This window comes from Rhipicephalus sanguineus, chromosome 8, assembly GCF_013339695.2.
Source record: "Rhipicephalus sanguineus isolate Rsan-2018 chromosome 8, BIME_Rsan_1.4, whole genome shotgun sequence".
NCBI lineage: Eukaryota > Metazoa > Arthropoda > Arachnida > Ixodida > Ixodidae > Rhipicephalus > Rhipicephalus sanguineus.
The window spans coordinates 69657043-69668187 of NC_051183.1; the positions used below are offsets into that span (position 1 = coordinate 69657043).

An 11145-nucleotide genomic window follows, 5' to 3' on the forward strand; every position below is an offset into this window, starting at 1 on the left:
AAACATGCTGGAGACTGCTTAGAACTTTATTTGACGTCCTAGAGCAGTCCAGCGTCGCCTTCCGGCAGCTATATGTAACATAACGATGCCTATTATCCGGGCCACGTGAAACTGTCTGGACCTGTCGAGACGTTTACTTCACAAGCGAACGGCATGAGACGTGATGTCCTTCAGCGTGATTTGGAAAGAGTCCCCCTCTACACTGTCACTCTTTCCACGCCTTTAATCCTCCCTCATTCATCGATGACAGCCGCTAACGGGTCCGCTGCTTGAGCTGGACAGCTACAGTGCGGCCATCGGTAAAGGAAAGAAAACGTGTGAAAGAGAGAGAAAAGGCAGGGGTGATAACCAGTTTAATAAAATCAGTATGCTACCATACACTCGGGAAAGAGATCAGGGAACTTTAAAGTCAGAAGGGTAAAGAAAATTTACAAGCAGCTTAACGTCGCGAAGGCTGGTTAAACAGTAGAGCTGGTGGCATCCCATTGCTAGGCATGGTCTGCATCGGTACAAATGAGATCATATATTTTCCTCCTGCACTCTCAACCAAATGTCTTCCACGAAGTCTTTTTTTCTTTCTCCGTTTTTCGCTGTTTCATTTTCCATTTCTTTGTCTCTTTCTCATTTTCTCTCTTTCGTTGTCTATTTTTTCTTATCTCTTTCTCTCTTTCTTTCTTTCTTTCTTTCTTTCTTTCTTTCTTTCTTTCTTTCTTTCTTTCTTTCTTTCTTTCTTTCTTTCTTTCTTTCTTTCTTTCTTTCTTTCTTTCTTTCTTTCTTTCTTTCTTTCTTTCTTTTCTTTCTTTTCTCTCCCCGTGACACATACGCTTTTGCCCACGGACATCTTCATTTTTAGTGGACCATGGTGATAGTGGCGCTCGTCCTCTTTCGGTGGCACATACCCGTCCGGAAACTGCGGACGACGCTCCTTAGGGATTAACCTCGACCACAGGCAGCTCCTCTGGTCAAAGTGTATTTGGGAAACCGCTGCATACATTGTCCACAATAAACACGCGTGTTGTCTGGAAGTGCTGAAATTGCAAGAGCCTGTACCTTAGTGGCTGGCCAGGGTCGAACCCCTGACAGCACTCAAGGAATTTTAAAAAGACAGCAATGGTGTACTAGTGGGCAGCCATTATTGTGTATATTGCTCGCGTTAATTTTTTGTTCTCATCAATTGTGTGTTGCGATACCTGTCGCTGACTGGCAATAAAGAAGTCTGTGTGAGAAAGAGCGTGCACACACACACACACACACACACACACACACACACACACACACACACACACACACACACACACACACACACACACACACACACACACACACACACACACACACACACACACACACACACACACACACACACACACACACACACACACACACACACACACACAACGTCGCAGTCCTTCAGTCTTGTGCGGTATGCGGCTTCACTCTAAGTCTACAGCCGCTCGTGCAAGTCTGTTGTCCTTAGAAACTTTAGCAATGCCTCATTACCTTCATCCTCGATGACTTATCCGGATGACATTCCAGGATAGTAGCTGGTGACACCGCTCTGTCGTCAAGGCGAGCTAGAGTGAGTGCCTGCACGAAGTTTCTTTTGGTACAAGAATAGTCGACAAAGCTGTGCCAACTGTCGTATCGAGAAGACTTTGCAGCTCATCTACGACTGTCTTCGCCATCAGTGAAACTTTCCTTTCGCTTGCCTTCTTTTGTATATTTACCTGAAATAAAGAACACGCCACTACTACTTCTCTTGAATGAAGGAACGTCATCACTGGTGCAATAATTACGCTCCGTATGGGTGTTTCTAATTTTGTGCTTTCTTGGATGCTCGATTTACCCTCCCCCCGCCTCCTTTTCTCACTCTCCAGCTCGTTATCGTCTTCGCGCGGTGTCGCGTACAGCCTGCCTCCACACCATGACTCCAGCAGAGACCGTGAGAGAAAGATATCAAGGACGACGGCTGAAATGGGAGACGGGCCCCCCTTCTTCACGACGATTCGTGTGAACGGCGAAAGGGACCCAGCTCCCAGCCGGTGACAGCAGCGGAAGAACGACAGATTGCGTGTGGATCCCATCGTTGTGGTGTCTAGCGGAGGACGAAACCAGTCACGGCATGCGTTCACTGCTTATGAGCCTGTTGGTACCACTGCTTGCGACATCACTAGGTGAGGACTTGGATATCGACAAGTTCTTTCCGAACCTCTCGATTGATGTACCTCTACCAGCGCTGGCATGTGCCGGTACTGCAGGATGCTTGTGTTTGTATCTGTGTTGTTTCTGTTGGGTGACCCTTGGTGAGTTACTAAGCGATGGAACTAGGATAATGAATATGCTCCTGGCTTTTCTCAGATGAGTAAGTCTAGCGATCGGAAGTTATGATAACCAGATTTTCATGCCGTCTGCCCCCATTAAGCTCATATTTACAAAGGGCTGGTCTGGAGATATCACCTCTCTGTCATTTCTGTCAAGAAGTAGAAACTGTTGGACATTATTTTTTGTCATGTCGCGGGTATTAATTACTTAGAAAACGACTTCTAGTTATTCCATTTTCGAAAATAGATTTAAGTTTGACTGCAGAAATAGTACTAAGCTTCGGTGCCTCCGTTTTGGAACTTTGCCGGAGGGAGGTATTCGATGCGGTGTGTAATCTTACTTAAGCTACAAAACGTATCCCATTTTAATCCCAACGTTAATAAATATTCTTACAGTAATTAAAAATGTGTTTAAATCCAGCACTCTAAATTGAAATCAGTTCCAAATTGTTTGGGTCAGAAGAATACAGCTGTCTGACCTTCTTAAAGTCGCACAATTTTTTAATACATTAGCTGTCATTTTCTTTTTTTAAATCTTTTTCTTAATTTAGTTTTATTACTATTATGATTAATATGCATTCTTGAAGTTATCAAAGAGAAGTTACGATACGCAGTCTTGGCCAATCCCCCAGAGTGGGTAAGTGGCATAATTTTGAGGAAAAAACAAACAAACTTTGTTCAGCGCACCTCCCAATGTCGACAGAGTAGGTCTGAATTGCATGTGCCATGACTGCTTTTTCTACTACAGTAACTACGAAATTCCTGCATGCCAAACGCGAATACAATAGGAATGGGCATGCATCAACAGCCCCTCAAAGCTGTTTCATCAATACGGTTCTGCTGTCAATTAGTGCGCTTAATTGGTACAAACTATTAATGCAGCTAATATCATGTCTATTGTGCAGTCATTTTGTAATAGTCATTCTCGCGCAAGCATCTGCTTGATCGCTGTCCTTGTCGTTGCTAGTGTTGGCGAATGCAGTAGCAGGGCTAGCTCCTATTGCGTCAACAAAAGCCCAAAAAGAAAGTGATATGGAGGGACGGAGCCATACGGGACATTACTAGTCTATGTATTCCTCCTTAAGTCAGTATTCTGTACTCTGCCTCCACTAGGTAGTACTGTTGTTTTGCATTATTTCTAGTGCGTTCAAAGGTCGCATTACATAATGACTCTCTCGCGTGTATTTTAGCGTTTTGCTATGCTAGATTCTAAGGAGCACCCGATGGTGCGATAATGCAGGCATACACTCCTGTCAGCCTGCATTATCTTTGCAGGCATACACTCCTGTCAGCCTGCATTATCGCCTGCAGCGTCTTTGTAAACATAACCTGTTTGCAAAGACGTTCGTAAACAGGTTATGCAAGAATCTAAGAACATAAGACATAATCGGTCGCAATGTCTCGTTCTTATTAACTCACGAAATTTATATAAAAATGTGTGCGTCGTGCAATTTTTGTATCCCATTTATAATTTGTTGCACGTCATCTAGATATCGCAAGGGGAAAACTCTGTAGTATTATGGGCAGCTGTGATAAAGTTCGCAACAAGAGCTTTTGGGTGTAGTCTATAGCTCCAGTAACGTTAACTATGCGTATTATACAGCTAATGCTTCTTTTCTTCGCAAGTTTACTTTTTGCAGGCTTGTCACTCTCTTCACATTTTCGTGTGTGAATTAATACGCATTGCTATTAGTGCTGTCAGAGCCACATCTTTTATGAATCACACGAAAGAGCTCAAAAATCTGTGTTAACTTCCACTGGGAGTCAGCCAGGTTTTTGCAAATCTGCATTTTTTTACCAGCGCGATCATATTTCTTCACCCAAATACATCAAGGAACCATGTCTTTCTCCATCAGAAGGTATTAATCATGAAGGAAAAATTTAACGCTTGTGCCTCCGTAATATGTACCATGTGGGAATGCCACAGGTAGTTAACACAGCTACGTGTACTTTAGGCGTAGCTTAAAAAAACATTGCTCGCGTCACATTTTCCTCGCTAGTGATATGCATGAAGCTTCATTGAAGGAGGCAATTATAGTAAGTTGTAGACCTTACCAGCTACATGTGGATACTGAGTTAATTCACCACCGCTATAAATTGCTTCTACGTCACTTCGTAACCTGTGAAGATAGAGACGTAATTTCACCTTGCCAAATTTGCCACTATCAATAGGCTCTGCAAATTCCTCTTATTAGAGCCAACAGAAGGCTTGGGTGTCTGGGCACAGCTGTCACGGTGGAGAGAGTCATTGCGATTCGAATAAAATAGGGGATGAGTAATTGTTCACATCCTTGGCGTTTGATTTCCTGCTTGAAAGTGCGTATCGGAAATAAATATTCCTGCGCGTTGAACTTCCACATCCAACTTTTCGCGCAAAACATGCAGAAACAGCGTGTTTTCAACGTCGGCGCCCCTTAAATATATGAACTTGCAGCCTGCCAGACCCTGCGCCGTTATTTGCCGAAAGTTCATCACAGCTTTTTATATTTTCGCTCGTTTTAGATAAAACAAAGTGGCGCTATGCCTGTATTATAAGCTGAGTCTGCCAGTCGTGAAAGCTGTATGTTGCAATGTGGATGTGAAAGTGAAGAATGCGACAACCAAACAATAAAGACTGACATCTTTGCAGGGTGCACTTGCGCGCACCTACAGAAAATATTCAGAGCACACGATATGGGCGAGCGTGGTCGCTAATTGTCAAATTTATGGTAAGAAGCTCTGATGCGTGTGTTAAAGTTATGTAAATTATGATATAACCCGCAAGAATCGCTGATGGTCGAGAACGTTCCGAGGAAGAGCAGAAGGAAAAGGAACGAAAAGCAGGGAGGCCAATGAGACGCGCTATCGGTTTACTACCCTAGCCTGGGGGGAAGGAATAAAGGGATCAAAAGGAAAAAAAATAAGAGGCAAGAAAGTACTGTCGGGCTACATGTCTGCCTGTCCATTACAGACCTACAAGTGATCACATAACACTGTCGATTTCAAAAACAGCATCAAAGCCCGCGTCTCATTGCGCGCCTGCAACGCGCAGAGCCACGATCCAAGGATCTTCTCTTCAGAAAAAAATACACCATCTCCTGCGAGCGCCGTTATCATCCGTTGATCTAGATACTTCGTTTCGTGGCAACGCTTATCCTCCTCCCTTCCCCCTCCCCTTCCCTTGCGAGTGAAACAGTGTCGTCAGGGAGGGCGTTTCCGCAGTGAATGGCAGACGCGCTTTTTGGTGCGTAGGTTTCGGTATCGCCCGCAAAATGAGCCAGATTTCATCGCTCCGCGGTGATTACCAGTGGCCGCCTTTCAGAAATTTCACAGCGGCTATAGGCTATTTCCAGGAAGGACTTCCATTCGCCCATTTGACTCGACCACTTATTTTCACTGGTTAAAAAGTTAATTTTCCTAAGTTCTATAATTACTGCCGTAATTATTATTTGTACGCATCTCAAAATGCCCTCTCCCACAGTAAAGGTAATGCCGCAGGTAGCACGCAGATACCTCCTTTCTGTGATTTTAAAAAAAAAATACTGGACACATTTTTTGACACACCCTGTGTATATCACACTGCAGCCCTGACGCAATCTGTAGAAGAGCCACCAACAACCCAGCGCCCAGATTTGTGCAGAGAAAGCGAACTGCTGGAGGCACGCACATTGCTACGCAATGCCGTGGCCAGGGTGGGCACTACCCTACCCGAGAGCATTCCTGTGGCCAGCGTATCTTCGTCCGCCTACACGCTGTACAACGGCACACTTGCGCCGCTAATTCTTACCGACGTCAACGTGACTGCGCAGCATGCCGTATGTCGGGATGACGCACGGCACTTCCCATTCGTCATCGGTGTCGGCACGGTAAGAGGTTTGAATGTTTGTTGTCTAGCATGTTGCCCACCATTACTAATGCATGAAGCTTAAGGTTTGACGGAAGCCCGTCTGGTCGGGATGATACATGGTGAAGGTAAAAAACCTCAAGGCAGTGCGTTCACCAAAGTGAAAATTTTAATATACGCACAACAGAACTTTTCGGCTGCATCACCGGAGCAAAGAGAAAAAGGACTGTCACGACGTCTTTATCTTGAGTCGCTCTTGATAGAGACTACTCCGCGCACTCTCAACGGGAGCGATGGCAATCTGCCTTCAGTGTATGCGAACAGCCTGCGTGACATATTCAATCGTATTTAAACCGAACTGCTTGGACGTATGTTTTCATTGTACTTGTGAACAAAGCTGCCGTGTGGGAGCCGAAACGTCCATTTTTGTGTGTATAGAATTTCTCAATAGGTCGGCATAGTGCCTCGGGTTTTGTACCATTGCTAATGTATAATCATAGGCGTGCGCAGAGCTCTCCATTGGAGGGGGGGGGGGTTCAAGTTTCACAGCAGGCTACGCCTCCGTTGGTCGAGCCCAAAAGGAAGCAAGGCTGCAATGGATGCAGAAACGAAGATGAAACGATGGCATGCTTCTTACAACTGCCTGCCTTTAACTCCCGGGTTTCCGGAGCTGACAACGAGAAGTGACCATTTCTTGTCGGCCACCATTATCGTCAAAAACCTGCATGAATCTTTAAACAATGACAGGCAGGTACTACTCAGTAGAGGTACGAGGTGGACTTCCCCAAATATTTCAGAGTAACACTGCAAGATCGTGTTGTAGCGACAAATAATGAAGTTAGGAATGTTAGATGAGAGGAAACACATGCGCTAACAATTAAGTGAGTGCGCCGGTACCATGTGGCGCTTTTATATAGTTTTATATTTGCAATTGCCGTCAAATAAAGCTTAGTTGCTAGTGCACCTCTTTCCACTCGTCTAACTTCTTTAACTTTCTTACTTGGTGCTACAACCAGACCTCGCGAAGAAGTACACACTAACCTGCATTGACACCTTTGTTGAGCGCAAGAGAATCAATAAATTGGCTAGTTGGTCATTTTGCGCTTGTCCTGCTGTCTTCCCCGTTTTCGTCTTCTTCTGTGTGCGCTTAGATCAGTCAAACCATACATTTCTTCATAGTAGGCTGTGTGTGAGTCAGTAATTGCACGGACCGGTTTATATGAACATGGTGCATGGGAGGCTTGCAGTCGCTCCGCAGACAACAAGGAGTTCAAAATGCACTAAGGTACCGCACTGAAGGTGGCAGCTATAGAACACCTATGAAGTCGTTGGCCTGCGTGCAAACCCATGCTATATGGAACCCAGTAAAACTGTAAGTTGGGCGAGTTGATTCACGTTCACTGCAAAATTTCAGCGCGCACAAAAGACAAGGAGACGGGGTAGGCAACAAACGAGTGCTTAACTCTCAAGTGTTTATTTTGGGAAACCACAGAACGTATAGGAACTATCTGTTTTTGCATTTTTTCAGAAATCTTGACTCTTTTCGCGCAAGCTCAGTGAAGACTGCTGGTGCTTATATGTCCTGTACTTTCCAAAAATATGCAGTTGAGAATTAACCGCTCGTTTCTCCCCTACACAGTGTCCTTATCGTTCGCGAGCGCTGAAATTTCGCGAAGATCGTGTTATGTGGGCCTGGTCATCAATGAAAACTGCGCTAGTGAAGATGCTGATCGCATCTAAACTCGCTTCCTTCAGTCGGCACGTGGCAATAATTTGGCGGGCAGTGGCGTCATTCCGAGATATGGGACGGCGAAAGCGTCAGCAATCGGGGCTTACCGTGGGTGTACAGCCAGACTGAGAGGCGGCGCATCATCGTGTTGCTGATAATCTCAGGCCCAGTAGGCGACGGTCTCGCGGCGGGTTTTCCATGCGGATATGATGTCCAGTGTGGGCTTTCCGGACGACGTCCTCCAATGCAGTGAAGCCCGCTGCGCGCTCAGGCGTGGGTATCCGAATGTGTTTAGGGAGCCCAGAGATAGAGCGGAAAGCGGCCCTGTGTAGGTGTTAGAGACTTCGCATGTCTGTAGGAGAGAAAGTGCATATAGCTGTACCTTACAAAAAAAAAAATTCAGGCACCTTCGCAGTAGGCGTGCCAAGCGGGAAGGAAGTGCGGAGCTGGGGCAGCCTTCTTTGTTACTCTTCTGTTTTTCTCTTTCTTTCCTCCTCTCTTTCTCTCTTGTCTCTGTTTTTTCTCTGTATTTTTTGCCTCCGTTCGTTTCTATTTCTTATTTTCTCTTTGTATTTCTTTCTCTGTCTCGCTTTTCGTGTATTTATTTCTATTTCATCCCTTTCTTTCTAACTCACTGTTTCGAATTCACTTGTAGTTGTGACATTTATGTACATGCACATATATATGTGCATATGCCGGTGTGTTTTTTTTTCTGCATTTGTCCACTGTTGTCTGCTGTACTCGTGGTGCCAGGCGCCTAGTCAGGCGCGTATAAACACGCCTTTTCTTCCGGCGCCACGACAGTTCATGTCCTCATGTATTGTCAAGACTGTAAAATAAACCTCAAACTTCAAACTTCTCTTTCTATCTTTCTTCCCTATCTTTCTCTCTTTCCGTGTCATGATTTACTCTCTCCACTCCTCTTTTCGCTCCTCCTCACTCTCACTTGCCTTTCCCATACCCTTGCTACACTATACAAGGCCATGCTATGCTCGGCTAGCGTGCCTGGATAGCCGAGTGGTTACGACGCTCGCCTTCGGATCGTGATTACGCGGGTTCGAATCGTGCCTCGCGAAGAATATTTTTTGGCCAAGAATTTCTCTCTTTCTCTTTCTTTCTATCTCTTTCCTTCTATCTATTTCTTTCACTCTGTCCTCGTTCTCTCACTCATCACAGTTGTTGTATCCCACGCTGGACAAATTGGCGCACGTGTTCTAGGAGCGAAGCAGAAGAGGAAGAAGAGGACGATTAGAGCGCGTGCCGGTTCGTGATGACGATAGTTTTCTGTTCGCTCTGCATGGACTAACGGCCGGCTTAAAGAGATCCGCTGATAATATTTCTAATGGCTCATTCACACTGGGGAATCCGCCGGCCACAGCGACCGGAATTCGCGCGCCGCCGAAAGTCAACATTGTTCACACCGCTTAGCAACCGCACCGCCGAAACTAGGGCGCCTAGTTGTCATCGTCCCTTCGCGCGAAGGAACGCTGGCATCGACGCGCTCTGCGTTGTGCACGCGTTTCGCTATGGCGAAGCGCATAAACCGGAGCAGGGTCGTGGAACTGCTGGGCCTTCTGGAAAGGAACTTTGTGGCGATGTCTGACGAGGAGAAACATGCGTTCGCCGAACAAGAAACGACGCAAGCAGTCGTGGTTGGTTCGCCCTGATTTGCAAGACGCGAGAAGCTTGGTCGAACCGAGATAATGCTACCCGTTTTGCGCGATCGCTATGGTGTATTGCAAGGATGATAATCGCGAGAACACTTGGCACTTGTCGAGAGCTACAGGATGATTACGAAAGACTTCGCTGTTGCTGCGGGCTTCGACGACTGCAATGTCACAAGCACGCCGGCATTTTTCGAATGTTCTACTCGCGTTCCGATTGGTTCGCGGTGAGGGAATTCGACGGGAGCTGCCGCAAAAATCGGTCCAGAACCGATCGACGCGGAAAGGGATTTTCCGGCGGATCTGGCTGCCGCCGAAGCGGATTCCGCGCGCTCTCGCCGCCGAATGTCTAAGTGTGAACGCGCCCTAATGGTCACATCTCCTGCGGAAATACGACAGGTGTGTTGCCGCGCTGCTCCGTGTTTGTTACAAAGTCGATGCGTCGCATCTAAAATGGCCCGCCCAGCCTGTCAAATTGAAATGAATTATGGTCCAATTGCGCATCCTTCGAATTACACGTCCGTACAGTGTTGTGGGTTCGGCTCCCACCGACTCTCATCTGCTTGATTGTCTGCTGGATTTATTTGGTTGTCTCTAACAAAGAAACGAGCTCCTCGAAGATTCGCTTTTTTGTTCCTACTTGCCCAAAACATTTGTGTTTGTTTTGTTTTTATTTCTAGGATGGGACGATGAAAGGCATTTTCCACTACCACAGCCCCGGCAACAACGTGACAACACCCGAGGGACGCGGCCGAGTGACGGTGACATTTTCCGGTGTCTCATTCAACGGCAAGCTCAGTCAGCATCTGGTTGGCGGAAACGGAAGTACTGGCGTCGGCAGTAGTTCCACCTCGCAAGCACCAATGTGGAGCGTTGGTGTGGCCCTGGAATCGTACCCTTCCTTCTCGGGCATAGCCACGAGCCCACAGAACTCTCAAGTTAGCGGTCTACCTTACTTCGACATGATGCAGGCTGCTGACCGCAGTTTCGTGCCCGTGTTTGCAAAGCTACCCGAAACGCACGTGCTCCCCGCTCTGAAGGAGGCACTCGGAGCGGAGTAGTTGTGAATGTCGTGGGAGCCTCCAGCAAGACTTCAGTGTTATGGGTTGTCTCAATAAACACTGCCTGTATTACGGTTTGATTTCAGCATACCATATTGCAATATTTTCTAGGGCACATTGCCGGGCTAGTTGGTTAAGGATTGATAATTTACACGGAGTGGAGCAACATTGCGGGGACTGAGAATACGCATACACAGCGCTGTGTATCTGTCTTCTTCTGAGGCTCTGTCGTGCTGCGCTACTCCGTTTAAGTTATGAATATTGCAACAGCACGAATAAAGTACCTTCGGTTGATCTTTAGAAAGAGAAAAAAAATAGATCTTGTCGGTGCTCATTGGTTTTAAGGTCAGGTGAATCATTTGAAAGTCTTTGTGCATAGAGATAGAGAAACTAGGTAAAGAGCGGACACAGCCATAGAGTCATGCGGCCGAGTTAGAGAGAAAAGGAATCGAGAGAAGTGCTCCCCTCTCACGTTACATGCACTGGGACACCAAGTGGCTGCTTATGGTACTACGCAAGTTTCGGTTTTAATTCCGTGCGCGCGCAG

General features: G+C 46.4%; 1 protein-coding gene across 1 annotated transcript; it reads left to right on the forward strand.

The window, feature by feature from the left end:
- Window positions 1–2014: 2014 nt before the first annotated feature.
- Window positions 2015–10678, forward strand: LOC119402058 (uncharacterized). Its single transcript, XM_037669139.2, has 3 exons — window positions 2015–2174; window positions 5886–6166; window positions 10218–10678. The coding sequence occupies exons 1-3, from the start codon at window positions 2123–2125 to the stop codon at window positions 10596–10598; spliced, it is 714 nt and encodes a 237-aa protein (XP_037525067.1). The 5' UTR covers window positions 2015–2122; the 3' UTR covers window positions 10599–10678.
- Window positions 10679–11145: the final 467 nt, after the last annotated feature.

What these genes read in the sequence shown, in the direction of transcription:
- LOC119402058 (XM_037669139.2), top strand. Translation starts at nt 2,123, where the DNA reads ATGCGTTCACTGCTTATGAGCCTGTTGGTACCACTGCTTGCGACATCA. An exon ending in ACTGCTTGCGACATCACTAG is followed by an intron (nt 2,175 to 5,885) that starts GTGAGGACTTGG and finishes ATCACACTGCAG; the next exon opens with CCCTGACGCAATCTGTAGAA. An exon ending in TCGTCATCGGTGTCGGCACG is followed by an intron (nt 6,167 to 10,217) that starts GTAAGAGGTTTG and finishes TTTTATTTCTAG; the next exon opens with GATGGGACGATGAAAGGCAT.